General features: G+C 46.5%; 1 protein-coding gene across 5 annotated transcripts; it reads right to left on the reverse strand.

Annotated features, from left to right (window-relative positions):
• Positions 1-9,790: 9,790 nt before the first annotated feature.
• TP53INP1 (tumor protein p53 inducible nuclear protein 1) lies at positions 9,791-19,699 on the reverse strand. Of its 5 annotated transcripts, none has more exons than XM_066990604.1 (5): positions 19,569-19,655; positions 18,694-18,860; positions 17,972-18,253; positions 17,161-17,512; positions 9,791-13,190 (listed from the first exon to the last, which is right to left on the reverse strand). In XM_066990604.1, the coding sequence occupies exons 3-5, from the start codon at positions 18,081-18,083 to the stop codon at positions 12,941-12,943; spliced, it is 714 nt and encodes a 237-aa protein (XP_066846705.1). In that variant the 5' UTR covers positions 18,084-18,253; positions 18,694-18,860; positions 19,569-19,655; the 3' UTR covers positions 9,791-12,940. The 5 variants fall into 5 exon arrangements, with proteins under 5 accessions (XP_066846705.1, XP_066846706.1, XP_066846704.1 ...); XM_066990607.1 differs by lacking the exon at positions 18,694-18,860 and adding an exon at positions 15,536-15,569 and having other exon boundaries at positions 13,015-13,190; positions 17,161-17,509; positions 19,569-19,699; XM_066990606.1 differs by lacking the exon at positions 18,694-18,860 and adding an exon at positions 15,536-15,569 and having other exon boundaries at positions 13,015-13,190; positions 19,569-19,699.
• Between the last annotated feature and the right edge of the window lie 3,226 nt (positions 19,700-22,925).

Below are 22,925 nucleotides of genomic sequence, written 5' to 3' on the forward strand. Positions count from 1 at the left end.
CTGTACCCTATCACCAGTATCACCCACTAAACCGTGTCCCTAAGCACCATTCCCCAACCACCAGTATCACCCATGTGCCTCACCCCCCTACCACCAGCATCACCCGTGTCCCTAAGCACCATGTCCAACCTTTCCTTGAACACCCCCAGGGACGGTGACGCCACCACCTCCCTGGACAAACCATCCTAACACCTGACTACCTGCCCCAGGAGCCCCCGCTGCCCCCACACCTCCTCACACACAGCCCGCATCCGTCTGGAGTCACCCAAAAATGGCACCTGCAGGCCCAGCGGGGACATCCCCCAGCCAAGATAAACCTCACTTCTAGGAACTGCTAATCCCACACAATCCACTGGCAAGCAAGGACCTCACACTAGTTAAACCAAAGAAAACCCTCTCTTTCGTTTTATTACATTTTTCTTAAAAACACGCCATGGAGACATGCCATCAACACAAGGCTGCACACAGCCATTTTAGACATGGGAAGCAACTGGTGCTTTCTCTCTTTTGCAGAGCAAAACACCCGTGACGACACGCCACAGCTGCCTTCAAGTAAATCCACCTCATCATCGTTTTCTTCACTTCTGCTTTTTCTTTTCCCAAGTGTAATGCTACCAAAGAGTAAACATATCTGTATCTTACAATACCTATTGTAGTAATTAACCACGATAAACAGGTTTTCGTGCTTACCTTCTGACGGCTTTGCCATTTTACGGAGGAAGAGGATAGGCAGCGCAGCTCACCAAGGCGTTGTGGCAGCATCACTGACAGCATCTTAACAGATGACGGGTTTGGGGTATCCAGGGCCACCTCTCACCTGCAGGTGCTTCCAGCTCCTGGCAGCGTGGGGACGATGATTCCTTGCAAACCTCAAGCAAAGCAGCGTGCACAGCCATGGCATGAGGTGGCCATTGAGCCGCCCGGCCTCCTCAGCTCTGCAGAACGGCTGTTCCCATCCTTATCATGAAGGAAATCTTCTGTTTGTGGCTCAAAAGGGATGAAAAGCAAAATCACTATCATCCGTTCAGGCCTACTGACACTCAGAAACAATCTTTGCGAACTGTCTGTATTCCACCAGCTTGTTTCAGGAAATATAACCTCTGCTGCAGTTCACGATGCCCAAGGTGGACGCAGCCTGCAGCAAGGAGCTCTGCTAGGTGGTCTCTGCTGTGCTCCACAAGCGGGACGCATCCTGCTGTCTGGATCTATCTCCCACTCCGTTGACTTCAGACAGTCTCCTGCACTTGGGCAAATATTAATGTAAATCCCCCCTTGGGCCTGTAAGTGGCTTGCTGCAGTTCAAGCCCTGCCACATCTAACTTGTTAAAGAGATCTGGAAACTGCTGAACAGGCAGGCAGGAGAGGAGAGACAAAGTACTTCCCCCCCCCCCCCCCCCCCAAAAAAAAAGCACCAGGCCTCAGAGATGTCAAATTGAGCACTCCAGCCAAAATGAGAGCAGCAAAGCAGTTTTGGTGCATCAGCAACAAATTCCGTGGCACGTCGTGAAAGGAGAACGGTGCAGAATGAATAGTATTTAAAAATTGATTGGATTAGGCCTAACAGGAGCGGGTCACGGCGCAAAGGCAGCAACGACTGTGCTGCTTGTTTCTCCACACCTTTTGCAGTGAGCAGCTGCAGGTTGCGTGCTGCTGGATTTGTGATTTTGGCTCTGTCCTGTAAGCATTCTGAGGCCCTGCCAGCAACTTCTCCCCTACATTTTGTGCAGTACAGAAAAAAAAAAAACACCCATGAATTTAGTTTGTAATAAAATCTTGCTGCAGACGATGAAATTATGATTTTAATGCAAGCTAGTGTGCTGACCTTTTGATGTGGCAATAAAACTAAAGTGGCTTAGCCCACATTGAGACATTTCCAAATGAGTTAACAAACAGTACATCCTCCTTCACTATGTGGATGCCTCCTAAAGGGGGATGAGTTTAAAAGAGAGAATGATTTTTAAGCTTCTTGAAGCAGACTGCACTTACTAAGTAGTATTTGTGCTGGGATCCTGTAAGTCCTTTTAGAGTAGTCTGTGGTTTTCAAAGTTTTCAAATGACCACTTCTCGATATGTTCCAGTGAAGATGTGAACCCCTTTAAAGGTGGGAATTACAGGGCCTTCCTCACAAGTTTACACAGCTGAGGATGCTTTTGTTGGCTCTCTGTGCACAGATCTGTCGGAAGGAGCTCACAGCCTACCGGGGATCCATAAAGCCCAGATCCTGCTTAGCAAGCATGCTCAGTACTGCTCTTCTCCCAGGACTTTCGAATCCACCTGGTTGGTCCTAAAGAAGGGAGCTGTATTTCATTGTAAACACTCGCACGTGGCTACACTGTGATCAAAATTACATGGGATATATGCCTCCGTATTCCTGTCTTGTTGCAGTAAAAGTTTTAGCATGGTTGATTTGCTTGTGCTGCTAGATTTTGTTTCTGAGTCACATCCATGTTGTCAAAGCCACCCAATAACTCAGTTAAAGGAAAGGGAGCCAGGACGCTCATGTGGAAAAACCACATTGCTTTTAGGAGGAGATTTGAGTTTGTTTAGTGCAGAATGACTTCAGCTACCTGGACTAAGCAAAGCACCACAAAAAGCTTATACCCCTTCTAAAGAGGAATCCTTTAGTAGGATGTAATTTCCTTCCCAAATTGTTTTTATTCTGTTGAGTAGCATGTGATAACTCAAAACCATAAGTTTTCAAAACCCTTGCTTTCTCTTAGAACCTATAAAGCTCTACTAGCTTCGTGTTTGCTTCTTTTTAGACATTTTCTTTCAGAAAGCCAGGATCCACTCTAATATGCATTAAGAAATATTTTAAGACCCTACAAAATTGACTGGTTTTTTTGTATTATTATTTTGTTTTTTAATGATTTCAAGGGGAGAGAGTCCATATTACAGTTATTAAAATTTGTTAGATAAAAGCAAAATATAACAGAGTAAACTTTTTAATTGTAAGCATATGAATATGTCTTTCTAAGGCCAACACCAGCAACAGTGCAGACAGTGACTAATTATTGATAGGCAGTCTATATGGCAATCAGATAAGCTCATGGCAACAAGCACTAAGTTATTTTTATGACAGAAGAAAGATCAAGAGTAAGGTAACTGTTTGCAGAATTGGATCTACAACAACATAACATGATACAATGCTGGATTTCCTTTTTGCCCTGGTTTTCTTTCCCAATACACATTTTTAAAAGTGGGTGGGGTGAGGAAAGCCAGCTATAGTTACCAACCTTTTAAACCTGCATTCAGAAGTACACACCATCACGTTCCCAGCAGTCATAAACCAAGCTAATGGAGTATCTTCTTCTGACTCTTGTTAGTAGCCTCTTTCTTTCTTCTTGAGATGATGTGACTTTCTCACTAGTTATCTTTTCTTTAATGCCCATTTATATAGGAGGTATTCCATCCATGCTCTGTTAAGGACCCATATTCTTTCCTGTATCTGGACATTTAAACTCCCACTTTCAACACACAAAGGGGGAAACACTTTTGAAACAACCCTCCTCATACTTGATGGTTGATTTCCTAAGCAAAGCCCACACTCAAACTTCAATAAGGACAGCATCTCTGCAGTAGGGAGCAGCACCTGTAATTAACAGCCAAATGTTCAATCTGTCTTTATCTACCCCTGCATTTGAGCTCCTGTCTGCAGCCCAGAGAAATAACAAGACCTGATGTTTTCCAGCACTGCTTCACCACTGGGCTGTAAACATGAAGCCTTTTGGAGCAGGAGCTAAGTGTAGGTATGGAAAAAGAAGGAATCTCAGGTCACAAGAAAGCAAGTAAGACAATAACACAGTGCTTTCTTTATCAACATAGATTAACTTATCCTCACCATGCTCTCCTACAGCGGGCAGCATTTTAGGAAATATCACTTCCCTGCTGCCAGGAGAAGCAGGCTGCAGAGGCAGACCCTCTTCTCCCTGGCTCAGTCTCTGACTGCAGGCAGATGCAGCTCCTCATGTAGGTGACTCACATCACCTGGTCAAAAGCAGGGCCCTGAGCTCAGGTTTTTCCCTCCCAAGCATGCAAGGTGAAGAGTGTTTACAGCTGATGCTCCAGCTTTCAAGCACTGTAACAAAAACCTTTTCAATGCCTGGGGACTAAGACTTTACTTATGATTCACCATAGCCCTGACCTTGGCTATGATGAGGGCACATCATGGACTTCTCCAGAGGCAAGAATGATGTGCAGGAAATAATAACTGCACCAAACAACACACTCTGAGGAGATATTTGGTAAAGGTGAACCTATTAATTCAGCTGCTTACTGGTTTCTCACTGGCCACAGAAGCTGAATTCCTCTCTTTCCTCCCCATTTAATACAGACAACGTCCACCTCCTATTCCTCAGTTTCACACCACAGATCGGTGAGTTAGAGGTGAACTGCACCACTGGGTATAGACAAGGGATACCTCTGCCCACATCAGCCCTCCCTTTCTTATTCATAATCCCATCTTCTTTCTTTCCTTGCTGAAATTGGTAGCAGCTGGCCATTAACCACATGCCCCCAAAACTTGAGGCCTCCCTACCCCTTTCCACCTCACTCTACCTCTACCAACTCTCTGCAGAGCCCCACTACAGGGAATACGGGATTATTTAGCACTCAGAATGATCTTAGGGCATAATCACATTTTCATTATATTGCCTGACTGGGTCATTTTGTTGCTTTGACATAACAAAGTGAAAGCTGCGCTTGAGGAGAAAGTATAGACCTCAGACACAGCCCGTGTCTGCTGAGATCTGGAGTCTGCTCCTGGCCTGGTTTTGTTACTCTTATCTGTTTTTCGCTGGTTTTTTTTTTTTTTTTTTTTGCTATTATTCATTTTCCTTTGGTCATCCATGAAATTAACATAGTTAGCTCCCTCATTAAGGTACTTCGGGGCTCAACTATCTACCTGCCTACAAAACTTTGAAACAAACACACATACAGGGTGGGTGGAGAATGGGTCGAGAGCAGCCCTGAGGAGAAGAATCTGGAGGTGTTGGTTAATGAGAAACTTGACATGAGCTGTCAATGTGTGCTTGCAGCCCAGAAAGCCAACCATGTCCTGGGCTGCACCAAAAGCAGCGTGGCCAGCAGGGTGAGGGAGGTGATTGTCCCCCTCTGCTCTGCTCTTGTGAGACCCCACCTGGAGCCTGCGTTCAGCTCTGGGGGCCCCAGCACAAGGACATGGGCCTGTTAGAGCAAGTCCAGAGGAGCCCACGAAGATGATCAGAGGGCTGGAGCACCACTCCTATGAAGACAGGCTGAGGGAGTTGGAGTTATTCGGCCTGGAGAAGGCCCAGGGGAGGCACAGTCTTCTTGTGCCTAAAGGAGGCTACAGGAAAGCTGGGGAGGGACTCTTTGTCTGGGGGTGTAGGGATAGGGCAAGGGGGAATGGCTTTAAACTAGAAGAGGGGAGAGTTAGATTAGGTATTAGGAAAAAATTCTTTACTGTGAGGGCGGTGAGGCCCTGGCACAGGGCCCAGAGAAGCTGTGGATGCCCCATCCCTGGAGGTGCTCAAGGCCAGGCTGGATGGGGCTTTGGGCAACCTGGTGTGGTGGGAGGTGTCCCTGCCCATGGCAGGGGGCTGGAACTGGGTGGGCTTTAAGGTCCCTTCCAACCCAAACCATTCTGTGGTTCTATGTCAAGAGACTTTGACTTCTGAAGTCATACAGCAGCAGCTTCAAGATAGCATTTTCATGAAATAAAAGGCTGGCTGAGGAACAAAACTTTATGCGCACCCTGTTAAGTCCCACTTCATTTCTATTTATTCAAATACCAACCTATTGTGACTATGCCATGGGAACAACCATGCCAGAGCAGCACTGGTTTGCTCTTCTGATGAGTCATTTCTGTATGTGCTAAGAAGCCTGAGCCCTGCTTGCAAGTATGGCTGAAGTGTGGAGGTGGCAACATTTTGTGGTTATAAACATGCACCAAAAGAATTCAGCTGAGGCAAAGAAAGCAGATACTGAGCAACTCGACGAGAAAACACAGTGCTTCCATCAGTGTTACTTTTCAGAGAGCAGTAATTAGTATCATAGCTTCATCGGAGTTGTACAAGGATTTATATGAACAGGAAGGTTGTAAGGTGAGAACTTCAGTCAATAGGATTCTGTTGATATGACTCTACACGAACATTTTTGTTTTGGCACAGAGAAATTAAAAAAAACAGTTCATGATACTTTGGAAGATGTCCAACATAACTTTAAAAAGCAGCATTAGGTCTGAACTAAGCACCCCCAAGAGGACCACTGTGAGTATAACTACATTGCATTATCTGCATGGAAACGATTATACAAAATAATAGATCAAACTTTCTTCTGTAGAAACTACGTCTCAGCATACATTCACTGCTCTGATAAACATACAGGTCACAAAATCTACACCCGAAAATGAAAGTTTTTACTCTGTTTGCTCTGGGACGACGGATGCTTTGTTGCGCAAATTCCATTTCAACACCATCAGTGAAATAGATCATTTTGTCCCCCGGTTTGTTCAAATTTAACAATTCAGCAACTACAATTGACAGAAGTGGCCTTTTGACGTTAACAATATACTTGATAAACACACATGGGGAAAAATGTAACTACCTGGAACCTGCTCTCCATCCTGTCACAGGCAGTGAGGGGGTAAAATCATAAGAAAACCCCGAGATCCACAGATTTCCCTTGGAAAAGATTAACTCACAAGACACACATACCTGCAGATAATGCAAGTTAATAAAGTGAGAGTAGCCAAAGAAATAAAAGTAGTGGGTTTTTTTGGTTGTTGTTGTTTTTCATACTGGCACCACTTTCATTTACACATGAAGTGAGGCTCGGCAGAACGAGTCTCATCGTAGCTGTGAGAAGCTAAGCTGCTCTGTGGATTTTTCAGAGGTATATTTTCTGTTCAGAGGACCCAGAGAGGGAAAAAAACACTTAAGAACCATCAAAACTTCTATGCAAAAAGCCTGAACGCACACAGAGTTAGCAGCCAGCTAACTTGAATCGTTCACTGATGAGGCCGGGGTGGTGGACACAGACCAGGCCGAGGTGCTCACCACCCTCTCTGCCTCACCCTTGACCAGCAAGGTCTCCCAGGACCCTGAGCTTATTGAAGGAGTTCAAGAAGGAGAAGATCAACCAGCAGCAAGTGAGGATAAAATCAGGGACTACCTGCACAAACTGAACCCATACAAGTCCGTGTGGCTAGGCAGGCTGCAGCCCACCTTCTAAGAAAGCTGGCTGGTGTCCTTGCAAGGCCACGCCCCATGATTTTTGAAAAACTGTGGAGATCAAGGATCCCTGACTGCAGGAAAAAGCTAAAAGAACAATCCAGAGAAGAGCAGTGAACCTGTTTCTTAACATTTAAATGGAATTTCCTTTTATTTCAGATCATACCCATCACCTTCTGTCCTTTCCCTGGGCACTACTGAAAAGTCTGGCTTTTTTTTTTTTTCCATCAGCCCTCTTCAGGTAGTTACACACATTGACAAGACCCCCCTGAGCCTTTTCTTCTCCCATCTAAACCACCCCAGATTTCAGCCTCCCTGCATTGTTTCAGAGGCTCCAGCCCCATTATCATCTTGCTGTCCCCTTGCTGGACATGCTCCACTACATCCATGGCTCTCTTACACTGGAGAGCCCAGCACTGGGCACAGCGCTCATACATCCCATCAGCGCTGAGTAGAGAAGGATCATCTCCCTCAACCTGCTGTCACCATTCCTCCTAACGCAGCCCAGGAGGCTTTTAGTTTTTGAGGCCATGAGGTGCACTGCTGGCTTAAAGTCAACTTGGTGTCCACTAGGACAACCAAGCACTTTTCTGCGGTGGTGCTTTCCAGCCAATTGGCCCCCAGCCTGAACTGATGCTAGTGGTTATTTTTCCCCAGGTACAGGAATGCATTTCCCTGTGGTGAATTTCATGAGGCTCCTGCTTGTCATGGTCCTTCTGAATAGCAGCACAGGAGGATCAACAACTTCCCTGCTGTCTCCAAGTGTGCTGGTGGTTCACTCTGCTCCAGCAGCCAGGCTGTTAATGTAGATGTTTAGCAGTATAGGACCCAGAATCAACCCCTCAGGTACACCATCAGCAACCTGCCTCAAGATAGACTTGGTGCCAGTGATTACAACCCTTTAAAGCTGAGCAGTTGAGCTGGTTTTCAATATACCTGCTTGATTTACTTACTTAGTCCAAAATTTATGGGTTTGGTAGGATGTTACAGGAGACATTAAAAGCCTTGTTGAAGTCCAGATATCTGCTGCTCTCCCCTTATTTACAGAACCACTCATCTAATTTTAGAAGGCCATGATGCTGGTCAGGCATGATTTCCATTCTGGTTACACCTTACCACCTTCTTGTTCTTCAAGGTTGGAAATGGCTTCCAGAGTATTGCTCCATCATCTTCCAAGAGATGAAGGTGAGACTGGCTGGCCTATAGTTCTCCACATTCCCAGATTCTTTTCATCCAACTTGAAGATAGTTGCTTTCTTCCCATCCTCAGGAACCCTGGCCTTTGCCATAACTTTTCAAAGATGAAAGAGAATGGCCTCACAATATCAGCCAGCCAATGACCATTACCAGTCACAGATGCATCCCATAAATGTGTCTTTAGTTGATGTGTTCCTTTAGTTGATCCTCCTCAACCAATGGAGGATCTCCCTTGCTGTAGCCTTTCCCAATAGCATGAGGGGCCATTGATTCCTAAAGGCTGGTCTTACCAGTAGATACCAGTGCAAAGGAGGCATGAAGTTGTTCAACCTTTTCCATGTCCCTTGTCACGAGGTCTCGGTCTCCTGTCCCATTTAGCAGCAGGCACATATTTCCCCCGATCTTCCGTCTGCTTGTAACATATGTAGAAGTCCTTGTTGCCTTTCACATCCATCATTAGACAACTGCAGGTGGCTTGGCTTTCCTGAGCCTGTCACTGCCCATGCGCAGAGGGTCTTTATGTCCCTCACAGTTTACCTGTCCCCACTTCCACCTCCTGAATGGCAACAGCCTTCCAGTACCTACAAGATGCATACAGATTCATCACAGTGGTAAACGGCAGGTCCATGAAGGGCAGTGGGAAAGATCTGAAACAAGATATTCATACTAAAAGAAGAGCCTTCCCTGGTCCTCCAAAAAAGCCAAGCACCAGGACAGGTTGCCAGGAGATTGCGCAGGCTGGAAAACCTCCCAGAATGGAGGCAGGACCAACTCAAGTCCTGAGCAGCCTGGTCTGACCCCAGCAGTAGCCTTGCTATCTCAGTGAAGAGACCCACCACCACACCCAGCCAGCTTGGTCATCAGCATCCATCAGAGAATAAGCAGACAATATTTGGATGTTATCAACCACTGGAAAGTGTCAAGGTGTATACCTAGATACTATTAGGATGTTTGTAGGATGGGGTGAACAGCCAAGCTGCCCCTCTGGTCACTTACTAGCGGACTGGAGATCATTCTTCTTAAGAGGAAGATAAGACAGTCCTTGTGGGAAGTACAGTGCTTCCCCATGTACTCCTCATGACAGTTACCTTGTGAAGATCTGTCCATCTACAGTTTGCTTCCCTTCCATGGCTTTAGCTCCCCACCCTGCGTGTTTTATTAAGTGGTAATGTTTTTAGTCCCCATCCTCTTCACATACCCCACTTGTAGCCAAAACATCCCTTAGACCATGCGTTGTCACTTGATTGAGCAACGCAAGCCGATTCCCCCGGAAATGTTTGTACTACAGCAAGAATTCTGCTGTACTCCCCATATTCCTACCTACCATGCTCCAAGGGGGGTGCTCACCTATTTCAAGTTTAACAGACAAAATAAGACTGACAATTTTTGATAGGCCATTTTTTTTATTGAGTTCAGATCACGTCTCCCATGGTGCGCGTAACGCACTACAAAAACAAAATACAGAAGATCGCTTTAGTAAATGCACACTGGTTATTAAGCAATGCTACTTTTTGGCAAAGTGCTGTATTTTGTCGGTTTTCAGCTTGTGTTAAGCTATTAAAAGAGCCAGACATTCTTCCATATCAAAAGGTCTGCTACAAATAGAGAAGTGGCTCTAGAAAGAAGCTGCCATAGATGCATAGACTGATGTACAGTATTAATCCTAACTGAAATGTCCCTTTTGAGTCTTCAAGTTTGCTGTGTAAAGTTACACCGAGAAGGCACAGTTTAAAATGCAAATCTGTCCATTGACCAATACATATGAAAATACCATTTCTGAAAGATTCATGAATATCAATCAGTATGAGACAGTGCAAGGCCTCCACTTTTACAAGAAAAACACACATTTTAATACAGTCCAAAAACCATATAAAAAGCCACACAGCTCACTATTAAAACAGAAAACCAAAACAAATCTAACTGCCCAATAGCTCCAGGCATAAAATGGGGCTAGACCAACATAAATATTTAAAACAAATTAACAAAAAGCAATTGATGCAGTACTATCTCACACAATAATATGGTTTCCAATATTACAAATTGAAAAGCACAGCTTTGTGCAACAAAACAGTTTATATCCTGAAAGATATAGGCGTTCATCACCAGAAAGTTATCTAGTAATGTAGTATTAAAAAAGATCAGTTTCTCCCAACTCTAGGAGCAGTCTAAAGTTGCATTTACTTGCCTGCTAAGAACAAACCAAGGCTCTCATTTTAATGCCTGGGAGCCTTTATACTCTCAACTCCATCTCCCCACTGAGATTCAAAGGATTACTTACTCCTTCCAACACAGGGAGGTGGAGACGCCATCTTCCTTCATTTAACTTTAGGAAAATTAAAGCTGAAGGAAAGTAGTTACTTACGTATCAAGAGAAATAACACAGGAAAGCACAGAGTTTTCCTGAGCTAGAAAGCTATCAGGGAGAGGGAAGTTTAAGTTGGACAAAGAGTTGGAGTGATAAAGGTAGATAATCTGAGACAAGTAGAAGTATTTATGCCAGTGTACAGGTGTGAGACTGGTGAAACTACAGCTACTTGCAGGTAAACCAGAATATTTGGACCACAAAAGAATTTGTGTATGGACATTGGTACATACTGCTGGAAATAGTGACAAAACCCCTATTTGAGACTCACCATGTGACCAATTTTGTTCTCTTTCACAGTCCATATGAACTCCATGTGTCTAAAAAAAACTAGCATATCCAGGAAAGCACCACTTGCTCTTACACATTTAACTATTTGTCAACATCCCTTTGCAACAATCATAACTAAACTCAGGGAAGCAGCAAAACTGCAACAAACAGAGTATTTTAAGTGCTGTTCTCCATACCCTAGGTATGTTCCACAGCAATTCCAGTTGCACTCCATGCAACACCAACACTACGTCGAGGCTAACTCAGGTTGTTGGGCTTTTGCAAAACTACAGCATTTGGCTGGATTGAAAATAAAGCAATGCAGGCCTGGAATAATTCACATTATTGACCTTGCCCAATTTCCAGAGACCTCCCACATGACTCCTTATACTAACTTCTGTATAAGGACTACTGGAAGACATAACTGAATGCAACATTAACACTTTAATGCCCTAGGCACTAAACACAGGGAAAAACAGTTGAGCACTGACAGAAAGGAGGTAAATTTATGTATTTCCCCCTTCTTTCTGTGAAGATTTCTGCTTCTTCACCTCCAAGGCCATTTTACCTACTTCCTAGATAAATCTATCGGGGTTCAGTGTGCCACATGGCTACTGTGCCATATGCACTCTGTTAACAGGTAAACTTTAAGTGCCTACCTCCTTCCAGAATTCTCAAGTATTTGTTGGTTTTGAATGGCTTTTCTTCCCTGTTGGCCTACAGAATTCATGTCCAGGCCTTCTCTGCCCAGCTGAAGGGAAGAGAAAGCACTGTGATGTGCCTCAATTTATACACTGTTATCTTTGTGTTTAATTAAGACTTTCAGCACACTTTTTTCTCCCTTTCACACCGCCCTTCATTTCCAGTCACAATTAAACTCAGACTTCATTGGAGAGGGGGACTAGAGAAGGTTAGTTAGGAAAACTTCTGGTAAGAAACAACTTTCAGCTATTTTTGAGCAACTTTCAACCCGTAAACAAGAAAAAGAATCTAACAGCAAATAGCAGCTCAGAAATAGCTGAGCATCAGCCTGACTTCTTTAAAAAACAGTCATCTACCAACAGGATTAGAATAAGAACAGTTGTTCCACCATCTTTTTCTGTAACTAGACAGATTAAATGGAATAGGTTAGGTCTTGGAAAATATGTCTGTCTGAGAAGACAAGAGTTAGAGAAAGGGAAGAAGAGAACTCAAACTGTACCAGGTAAAACAGTTCAGCTCTCTGGGTTACGCATCTGCACTTAACCCATAGGTCCACTTTTCCTTTCACTCCACTGTGAGGTACTACATCTGCAACACCAGTGCCACGTCATCCTGCAGGAATATCGAGGGGACATTTAACCCATATTACGTACCCAACACAACTCTAGACTCCACTCAAACACAGATAGGTACTAGGCAATTTATATGAGATGTCCTTCTTGTAACAGTTCAGCATAGCTATGTAAAATCCACTGGCAGCTACGGTATTTCCTTGTTAGAACGTAATCGTATGCGCTGGATACAGACAGATACACAAGCTGTCAAGTACTTGTCATTAAAGCATATGGCTAACCTCAGATTTTCTAACTCCGCTTTGATTAATGCAAAGATGCAACTGATTTTCCATCTCAGTTAAGTCTCCTTAACTTCGGTGGTCCTCAGAGACCACCTAAGAACCCATCAGTTTATAAAACAGCACAAACTGTTGTACTGACAGGCTTCTAAGACACTGATATTAAACATCATGTAGGACTTGCAGCAAGATGTTTGGAGGTGTCTCGTTTCAAACACACGCGGCACTAGTTATGATTGTGTCTGAGGGAACGATAATCAGCTTCGGATTGACCACACTTACCTACGCATGAAAACAGGAGCAACCTAAGAACCAATTAGACCATAGATTAAAACCCCGAGAGCCGTCAGTAATTGAACTGACGCTGGCAAGGCTGGTGAACAAAGAGTCCGTTGTGCTTGAGTTGCCGAGGGTGGCAATCCCTGGTAAGGTTTTGGCGGCGGAGCCCATTTCTGCTGAGATAGTGTCTTTCGCTGTGCTCTTTTATCCAGTGGGTAGGACAAAAGCTCTTCGATTTTTCCAGGAAAGTTGAACGAGTAGCAAGAGCTGTGACGTAGCAGTGAACGCGCTGCCCCGTTTCATTTTGGGCCTCCAGTCTGAAAACACAACAAGCACTTTTAGATGGTTACCGAGTTAGCATTGAAAAGAGGCAAACTATACAGGGCGTGAGAACTCCAACATCGGGCGGGTCAAGCAGGGGCACCCTTATTCTACTGGAAAACGATTTGGGCCGAGGTTAGGCCAAGTCAATTCAGGAAAAAAATCACATTGGTAAGTAGGGTGTAGTGCTGCCAACTCACTTTTTCTGCAGAGGCAACACAATAGCCTCGAGCTATTATGCTATTGTGCCTTTTCTTCCCTGCCCCACCTCCCTAACCCCAAGATGCAGCACGGATCAGAACTACAAGGCTACGTGCGTCACTGATCCAGCTTTAGAAGACTTAAATTTATCCGCGGGGCTAAGTTTGGTTTAAAAAAATCATCTTGACCATCATTTGTTCGGTCTGAAAACAAAAGCACACTGATGGAAGTGTACAGTTGGACCACTGGCCACACAAGTAAACCCAAACAACGTTCATGCAGAAGAATGGGAGAGAGACTGGCGGTGACGCGCTGGGAATAACTCAGCAGGGCCGCTCTCCAGCCGGCCCTCTTGATTTCATGAGCAGAGAGTCAGCAGCTTTGGCAAACCCTTACTCCATCATGCACTAGTGAGACACACACGAGCAGCCTATGCAAGCAGGGACTGACACACTGAGAGGGGACTTCCCTACTTCCCAGAACAATCACTGGATTTCCTAAAAACTTCCAAAGGACAAAAATAACCTTGCAGTTTTAGAAGTAAGAAAGCAAATCCCAAGTCTGAGTGCCACAGCTGGAGTGAGGCCAGTGGCACCAGCACTACTTGCCTTCCCCCTTCCTGCCCCAGGACTGCCCAGCAAGGCCAGGAGCTTGCTCAGGCACAAGCAAGGTGCCTGTTGGGAAGTCTTTCAGCACTAGCCTGCCTCTGTGAAGTCCATTAACCCTGGGGAGGGTTAATTGCACTTAATGTCCAATATCTGTGAGCTCCTGGAGAGCCTGCAGCAAGTCTGGGCTGCCATGCCCCTGGTACGCCCTCTCAGCCTTGCTCTTGCAGTTGATCAGCACAGACACGAGCACCCTCTACCTCTCTCCACTCCATGTGGAAGGGATGTGCTGTCAGTACAGGACTTCACCCTGCCTCTCCCCTCTACTTTTTTCCTTTAAATATAAAAACCCACTTGATCTACTTGCTTTTTAGGCCCCTGGGTATAGCTGCACTCAAGCCTACAGACTCCAGAATAGTCACATACGGCATGCTCGTTTTCTCTTCTTCCCTCATTGGATTTGTTCTAAACCCAGCACTTTAAATATGAAGCAAGAAACGAGTGAATGAGATGACACAAATCAACTAATTTCATGAATCAATTAATTTTTGCTATACGTATTGCACCGCTTTAATTTACTAGAGGGTGCCTGCAAATACGGGGCTCTCATTTTCTTTCTGTCGAGGTCCCTCAACACGTTCAGTGGTGGAGCTGGAACTCCAGATGAAGTCTTAGTAGTGAAAGGCATAAGAAACAAGGGGGCCAAGCCACTGTTATTGGAACACCCACAACCTAAGCATGCTTTTGGTTCACGTCATTAGCTACAGAAGGGCATCAACTGCTAACACAAAGCATTGTGGTTTACTATGGAAAAATACGACTAACTTAAAAGAACAGAGGGAAGTTTATGCAACATCCTTTTGCTTCGAAAGAAATTTAGAAGGAGCAAATCGAGATTTCCTCCACAGAAGGAGGAAGACCAATTTGAAATTCTTGCTGAAGATGCTTTTTAACTTCACACACCCCCAAAATGCTTTACAAACCAGTGCTGAAAGAGTAATAGAAAGTGGAAAAATAAATGAAAAAAATGAGACTGGGATAGCAGATACTGTTTGAATTACCTAGGAGGCCAGGCACTCTTGTGAAGCATGGCACTGTGGTACCTTACTGTTTGCTCTTGGTAGTCTGGCACTAGTGGGCCCCAGGCACTGGAACTGGGCTGACAAACCCCTATCCTCACGGTCAAGTCTCATTTTAGAGGGGCTGTGTCTAAAGCCAGCCTGCTGCTACATACACTCTGTGTCCCCAGCATCTATTCTGCCAGAAAGCTAAGCGTCCTGCTAGTTGCGCTACACAGCCAGGCCTCGTGAGAAACATTAATTGTTGTAGGGTCTGAATCCCATGAAGTGATTTTTCTGCACTTAGCATTTTGGCTTGTTAAAGCAGATGTAGTTAGGCTCGATCAATTCACATTATTTGGCACAAAGGTTAGTCCTAAAAATGAGTATTGTTTTGGCATACAAGGCTCTAGAGGAAGCGGTGTTGCTAGCAGGCTGATCAAACACAAAGCACTGTCCCAAAACAGGAGTACTTACTGTGCCAGCGTGCCTTAAGCAGCTTTTCTTGGCCCTACAATGTTAAATGGCCAACCATTAAATCACTGGGGACTCCAAAACAGTGTGAGACTCATTGCATCAATGTCATTGATTTCTCCAGTTTGTGATTTACCTCAGCTTTAGACTTAAACTACTCCCAGCTCTGCCACCCCAAAAGCGTTACATTTTACACACAAGCCTAGGTCATCTAAATAAAGCAGCAATTTCAGAAGTCAGCATGGAGAAACTTAGTGATATGCCAGCTGAGGATCTCAGCTTTAGCTTCCCAACACATTCAAGTAGCTTAACATAATACAGGATGCCAGTATAAATTCTTCGGGAGAAGCACCTCTCATTCACAAGTCACCAGAGAAGTCAGTATCCGACTTCAGGTGTTCCTGTCCCCTGGCGATTAGCAGTTTAGATAAACTGGCCTGCTGCCTTTCACCAGGCCATGCCTAACACCCTGTGGTTACCTCAGATTCCCTCAGATCTTTGTTTTTAAAGGTGCTGCATGCACATAGCCTCCTACCAAGTTAAGCTCAACCCTTGATGCTTAACATCACAAACTGCCCTGCCTAAATAGCTACAGCAATCCCCTGTTCTCTAAGATTACTGGTGTCAGCGCTGTGCTTCATCACACAGCCACATGCATTATCTCAAAGTCACCCAGTTCTTCAAACTAAGAGCTTCAAGTGTGGCAAGGAGCTGATCAGAAAAGTCAGCGGGCACCTACCTAAAGCAGCTTGATCACTGCACTCACTGTTTTCCTATTCAAAGCTTACTATACTACAATTTCTTTTAATTATAGTTTCTAGGGGTGTCAGGAAAAGTCAGTCTTTATTAACCAGAATCCACAAAACATCCCATTATTTCTAATTAAGGGAACACAGGCAAATGTGGAGCCATGATGGCAAAGACATTTTATTTGTACACATGCTGTATTACATAGATGTCTATATTATATAGATGTCTATACACTGGCCATTTAACACCAAAGAAGCAGTGCACCAAGCCCTGCTACTGCATGGCCAGATCTTTAGGACCCAAAGCTAAAACAGCACAGCTTCTTACCCTGCTAGAAGTTTACAGTGCAAATTTTTACCTTATGGGGGAGTAAGTCTATGAGCATCAGTTTAATTTTGTACCACAAGCTGTGTGTGGAAGATTTAATCTCTTGTCCTAATCTATCACTGGGTTAGAGTAACAAAACAACTTTCCTGACAGGACTGTTGAAGAAATTTTTCACCTCAAGGTGACTGAAAAGGTACTGACTAATGCTTATGAAAAATACCCATAGCTATGGAGGGGGCAAAGTGCTTTCAAGTCCACATTACCAGCCACACAGTTAACTACCAGACCCGGAGTGTGTTCTGAGGGAACAACTGGGCTCCATAAATATGCACCGCAGAGCCAAAACAGCATCGCCAACTGCCTCATGGCCCAGTCATCCCCTAAGATTTCCCTAGGCAGGCAGGCAGCTCTGACCACCCTGCTCCACTTGTGCAGGATTCATGCTTTATTCACTCGCCCCGGAATAAGCTGGAAAATTCAGTATTAAGTGTCTACGCTGATTAAGTAGAAACCAGATATTTTCACGACGAGGCGAGAGAAGCGAGACGTACCTGGGACTACCCGGGCTGGGGAACTCCTCATCCCCGCAGCCAGGCTCGCTGAGGCTGTGGCAGGCGTTGTGGACAGCGTACACAGACATGCTGGGGTGCTCGATGAGTAGGTTCTCCATAGGACTGGTCTCCACCTTGATGGCGGTGAGCCCACCGGCGGTGAAGCACGGCGGAGGGGTGATGAACCAGCTCTCCTCCATGGGGCACGACTCGAACTGGATGAAGCAGGACTCGCCGGCCTCCGGCAAGTGCTCCAAGGGGGACGGTAAGCAAGAGAAGACGGGCGAGGTGTCGGCGGCCGGCGCTTCGGCGAGGTCCACTTCCTCCGCGGAGCAGTTGGTGCAAGTGTCTGCTGCAGGTGAGGAAGCCACGGACATTGGCGAGGGCAGAAGGACGCAGACAGCAAGGTCAAAAAGAGCCAGACACAGGATATAAAAACAAAGAAACAGAAATACACCCCTATCAGCATGTACACAAAATTTGTTTTACGAGCAAGGGGAGGGGAAAAGGGAGTTCCCTCGCGATCCATGCTAGACACGTAAAATGACTTATCAGCAGAGCAATACAATTGTGTAATAAGTCAAATAGGGTTTATCTGCACAAGAGGTTCTGCTGAAGCCTGTGTCAGGTCTACAGGCCTGACATCATTCTTCTCATCACTTTACATAACCCATTTTGGTACATTTGCTCAGAAGACACCCATTTGCGCTGGAGACCTACATTTCTACCTACATTCCTTTTTCTTAGGCTAAAATCCCGTCAAGTGACTGGTTTCTTCGCATGGAAAGGTGACAAGTACAAGCCATCTTACCTATGAAGTCAACCAGAATCCACTCGTCATCTTCCTTCTCACTGAACTCTGGCTCTTGGCTGGACAGGCTGTCGATGTCTCCCATGAACATGTTATTTAACCTCTGGAACATTACTAAGGCAGGAACAAGACTTTGGCTGATAGATCTTTATGTCCAAGGAGCAAGGCACAGCTCACACTGTACTAGCAGAGTGGCATCAACTTGAGATTAAAGTGCATAGATGCTTTATCAGCTTAAGCGTGGGACATTCAGAGTCATGGCTGGTAAACACTTTGTGAAGCCTGCAAGAAAACAAACAAAAACAGGGTGTTAATGACAAAGCAGCAACAATATCCTGAGGGAAACACATGGAAACCCTCTCCTTAGTGCAGTCTGAGGTATCAGCGGAGGTTTTTTCTCACAGGCAGAGTCTCTCCTCCCAGCGAGAGGCACAGAAGTAGCCTGGGTCTCTCCTGGGAGAGGACAGCCTTCCTCCCAGGTCCTCCTCCCCACGCAGAGCTCTGCCCAGCCTCCAACCCCACCTCCTCCTGGGTGAGGAGGGAGCTTTTGTGCTCCACCGAGCCCTTCCCCAGCATCCTGCCAGCTCCCTCATGGTCAGGGAGAGGGATGCAAGGGGGGTTTCCCACCTCAGCCCACACACCCCTCAGCCCGCAGACTCCCCTGGTGCCTCCAGCAGCACCCAAGGGTGCCCAGGGGGCTGCTTCTCCCCCCGCCCACCTACAAGGGGGGAGGCAGGGGTTCACAGCACGCTCACTGCCTGTTACCAGCAGGATCTCCGCACAGCCCGTGACATGCTAAGCAACTCCAAGGAGCGAGGAGAGGCAACTCCCGTCCCTAATTACAGCAGGGCTCGCTTCTCACCACTAGATCTACGCACAGCCAGCGAGCCTGGAGAAGCACAAACATCCCGTCAGTACTGAGAAGCTCAAAGCTCACCCACCTCACGGCAGCCTGCCTACAGCCCGTGAATCTCCCTGTATTAACCAACAAACCGAGGCCATAAACCAGCTGAACATCGCTCCCGTGCAGCCTTCACTTATTCCTTATTTATTTTGTGACTTAACTACGCAGTTACTATGCACCTTACATTAAAACAGTTTCATATCTGAGCTCCCGCAGCTCATGAGGACTCTCACAGTTAAACACCGCTCCAATAGCGCACTGAAGTAATAATTAACTAAGCTAAATTAATTAACCCCCCCCCCGCCAGAGGGCTACGGGACCGCTCCGTCCAGGCCCAGAAGGCAGCGGGAGGGACACGGGGGGGGGACCCCAACCCCTTCCCCAAACAACAACCCCGCAAACGAGCGGGGAGCACCGGCTCTGGAAGGTGCAGGGAAACGAAAATAAGGCAGAAAAAGAAAAATATATATATATAAATAAATAACAACAATAAAGCAGGAGGCAGAGCGAGGAGCCCCGCCGCCGCCAGGCGGCTCCCACCAGCCCCACACGCCCCGGCAGCCCCGCTCCGCGCCGGCAGGGAGGCACCGGGCCGGGGGGGGGGACACGAGGACACGGACCCCAAACCCGGGGCCCCGATCCCAAACCCAGGCCGCCCCCCCCCCCGGGTGCCGGTCCCCGCCCGGCGCCCACCTGCGCGCGGCCGCTCCCGCCGCTGCCGCTCCCGGCGCCGGGCGCGCGCCGTGCCCGCGCCGCCCTTTGTTGTGGGGGGGGTGCGCGGCCCCGCCCCCTGCCGCCCCGCCCCTCCGCCAATGGGAGGCGCCGCCGCCGCCTGTCGCTAACGCACGTGACGGCGGGGGGGGGGGGGGGAAGGGGGCGGGGCTGCGCTGTGAGGGGAGGCTCCGCCCCTCCCGCGCCCCGGGCGGTGCCTGCCCGGGGAGGGAGCCCGCTGAGGGGCTGAGGGGGTCCGCTGGGTTCCCTCAGGGTGAAGGGGGAGGTCACAGCGGCTCCGAGTTAAGCGCGAGGCTGAAAATTAAAAAAATAAACGCCCCCAGAGGGTTGATCGTCTACCCCAGGGTTGCGTTGTGTCACGACACGTCAAATAAAGCTGCACAAAGCACACGGCGCTGACGGGAGCCGTCATGTCTAGCCGCTGGGTCAGTGACAACAGAAGCATTAAAGGCAGGAGCCGTTGTTTATTATTGACGGCTATATTTCAGAATTGGGCGTTAATCAATTAGCATGATGTGTTTTGCCAGCGTAGGCGAGCCCCGGGGTTGTACACAAGAGACAAGCCCCCGGTGAAGTTCAAAGGCCAGTGTTTATATTTTAACATCCCCTGAGAGGTAATTAAAGGGATGGAGCTCTCCTCAGCTTCTCTCATTCCACCTTTAATTGCCCGTCATCACAAAATGGTGGGAGCAACGGCCCTTGCTGTGCCTTCCCCCAAATCCCCTCGGCGGGATGGGGGCAGATCCGAGAGCTGCCCTCTGCTCTTTTGCTCCAGACCTTAGGCCCGTGAGCGGTTATAGACCAAATAAATTACACGTGTGGACTTCAATCCCTGCTGGCCAAGAGCCTGGGGGTTTCATCCCGCCCTGGCTGAGGTCAACGACAAATTTAATGGTGATTGCGACGGAGCGGGTTGTGGCCTCAGGCGCTTTATCCCGGGTTGCTCACATCAATTAGTCTTCCTATTGAGTCTAATGGTTGGTAGTTCAGGCCGGCCGACAGCAGAAGAAATACGGTCACTGCGGTGTGGGGTTTGCTGGACACAAAAGCTGACAAGCTTTCCATAAGGAATCTGATGTTTGTATTTGCATTACGGAAAAAAAAAATAAATTATGAAGCGATCTTCAGAGCCGGCGAACTGCTTCCAGCAATGCAGGCAGCTGCCCGGTGCAGACTTTTGGTACAAGTCAGCAGAGAGCCCGTTGTGCTTTCTGTGTGCTCAGTGACACAGCCATTGCTGTGGCTGCAAAAATTGCCGTGTACTTCCCTAGCACTCTGCATGTCATAAGAGCAGTAAGTGGCTGGGCAATATTCCCCCGTGATTTTAAACTACATCGATTTTTCTAGATCCTACACATTAATGCGAAGCATGATCTGCTGCCTGGGTCCCCGCTACAGCAGTGTTTAGCAGGCACAATGTATGTCTGGCCGTGGCGTACAGGGATATTGACCTTCCTAGTGCAGGATCTGCAAGGTACAATGAGCGCATTGAGCTCCTAACAAAGCCCTGCCATGTGTCGTGCCTCTCGGAGAGGCCCGACTGCTCGGTCATGCCTGTTTAAGGGGTAGGTGAGAATGCAGATCGATCCCCATGTTAGGAACGCTGGGTGGCAGGAGGGAGAGCGATGCGAAATAGCACTTGCACGAACTAAAAAAAAATAAACTTTGGGGAAGACATATCCTCCAGACAAAGATATATGAAAAATCTATGCAAGCTGTATGTAACAAGCCTCTTTATATCACTCTGAGTGATTTCTATGAACAAATCAATCATTTGTACGCAGCACGAGCCCAGCATAACTGTACAGGAACCTCCAAAGCATTCATCTTTTCTGATAAATGTCTCACTGGTTTAAGGTCAGTGCAGTGCGGCAACCAAAATCAACACTTCACTTTAATACTCGGTTAAAAACATATGCCCTGAGCCTGATTGTCATTGAGACTGAGTCTAATGCCTTCTCCACGTGCAAGACAGCTTCCACCTGGCTGTGGCAGAGAGATTTTGAAGGATTCTGCAAGATCACTGCTGTTGGATAGGTCTTGGTCCATCCTGCTGAAAGCAATGTGCAGAAATAGCTGGGGTTTCATGATTTCAGAAATATCTCAATTTTATAATTAACCACAATTAAATCCTTTTTTTATTTTCATAAGAAAAGGGTATTAGATGCTGTTCAAAAGATTCCAGGCTTTCCTGCCTCAAATTTAAGCACATAAACTACCACCCTGTTGTTTAAAGCCTGAGTGGTCTGGACAGATCCAAGCACAAAAAAGCCCAGTCTCACACTTGTGTCTGTGTACAAAATGTTCTGTTCTGAAAGCGGACTTTTAGATTTAAACATCAACCTCAGTTAAAATGGCCACTTCCTTTTCTGCTTTTCTTCCTTCAACTTTGGTTAGTGCAAAGCTTTCTGCAACATTGGCTTAAAGATACCAGATTGATCGTTCCCGTTGTAAGTCACAAGTTTGTAATGCTGTTTTCCCAAACAGCAAGTTAAAATTTTGAGCAAGACCAGGCCTTTCCAGATTTTTATACAAAACAGGTGTTAGGGACCTGTTTCTATATTTCTAGAGCATGAACTAAGCAAAATTCAAGAATCCAATTTGGACTTGACTAGGAGCCTCATAATTTGGCTGACTGAGATCCAAGGAAGCAGAAATTACTGGATCTGATTCTCCAAACCAGACTGAAAAAGTTGGGGCTTCAGTTTTCTGGGGAAGAACTATTATCTGAAACCATTAAACCTGTGATCCTTCTCAGAAAAAGAGTCCTTGGTTGAGACAGGGGAGAATACTTTTTCCTTAGAAGCTGTCAAAAAGCAATTACTTCTTTTCCTATTGTTAGAGAGCAAACCCAGGTATTATTCTGTCTTCACATTTTCATTGGCAGGGAGCCACTGTAAATCATAGCCAGATTAAAAAATAACGGTAAGCTTTAGCCATGCTTCGAGCTCTTTTCCTTGACTCAGTCAAAATAAAAACCCTTTCAGAAGGCTGGTCTGAATACCTCTGGGCTTTTTTTGTGCTGCCTTCAGTGACGGTGTCTGAATTGTGAGCTGAGGCTGGCGGTACAGGGCATCGCAGGAGCTGGTGCTGTACCGAAGTATGGGCAGCAGAGAGACAGAGGCTGGTGCTTGTTTTTGTGTCATTGTGTGAACGATTTATCTGCTTAGCCCCGAGGCGTTCGTCAATCATTTTCCATTGGGACTGGCTGCCCTCTTTCATACTTGTGTCCCGTACTACAAAAAGTCTGGCAGTTTCACCGCTCTTCTCTGAACCTGCCCTCTCCTTCAGCACTCTCTATAAAAGAACCTGTGATAC

Source organism: Anser cygnoides, chromosome 2 (assembly GCF_040182565.1).
Source record: "Anser cygnoides isolate HZ-2024a breed goose chromosome 2, Taihu_goose_T2T_genome, whole genome shotgun sequence".
Taxonomy (NCBI): domain Eukaryota; kingdom Metazoa; phylum Chordata; class Aves; order Anseriformes; family Anatidae; genus Anser; species Anser cygnoides.

Excerpts from the sequence above, each read along its gene's own strand:
- TP53INP1 (XM_066990603.1), bottom strand. The coding sequence starts at position 18,083 with ATGTTCCAGAGGTTAAATAACATGTTCATGGGAGACATCGACAGCCTG. Across the intron at positions 17,513-17,971 it reads GATTCTGGTTGACTTCATAG|CAGACACTTGCACCAACTGC; the intron begins GTAAGATGGCTT and ends CCTCACCTGCAG. Across the intron at positions 13,191-17,160 it reads CCCAGCCCGGGTAGTCCCAG|ACTGGAGGCCCAAAATGAAA; the intron begins GTACGTCTCGCT and ends TTGTGTTTTCAG.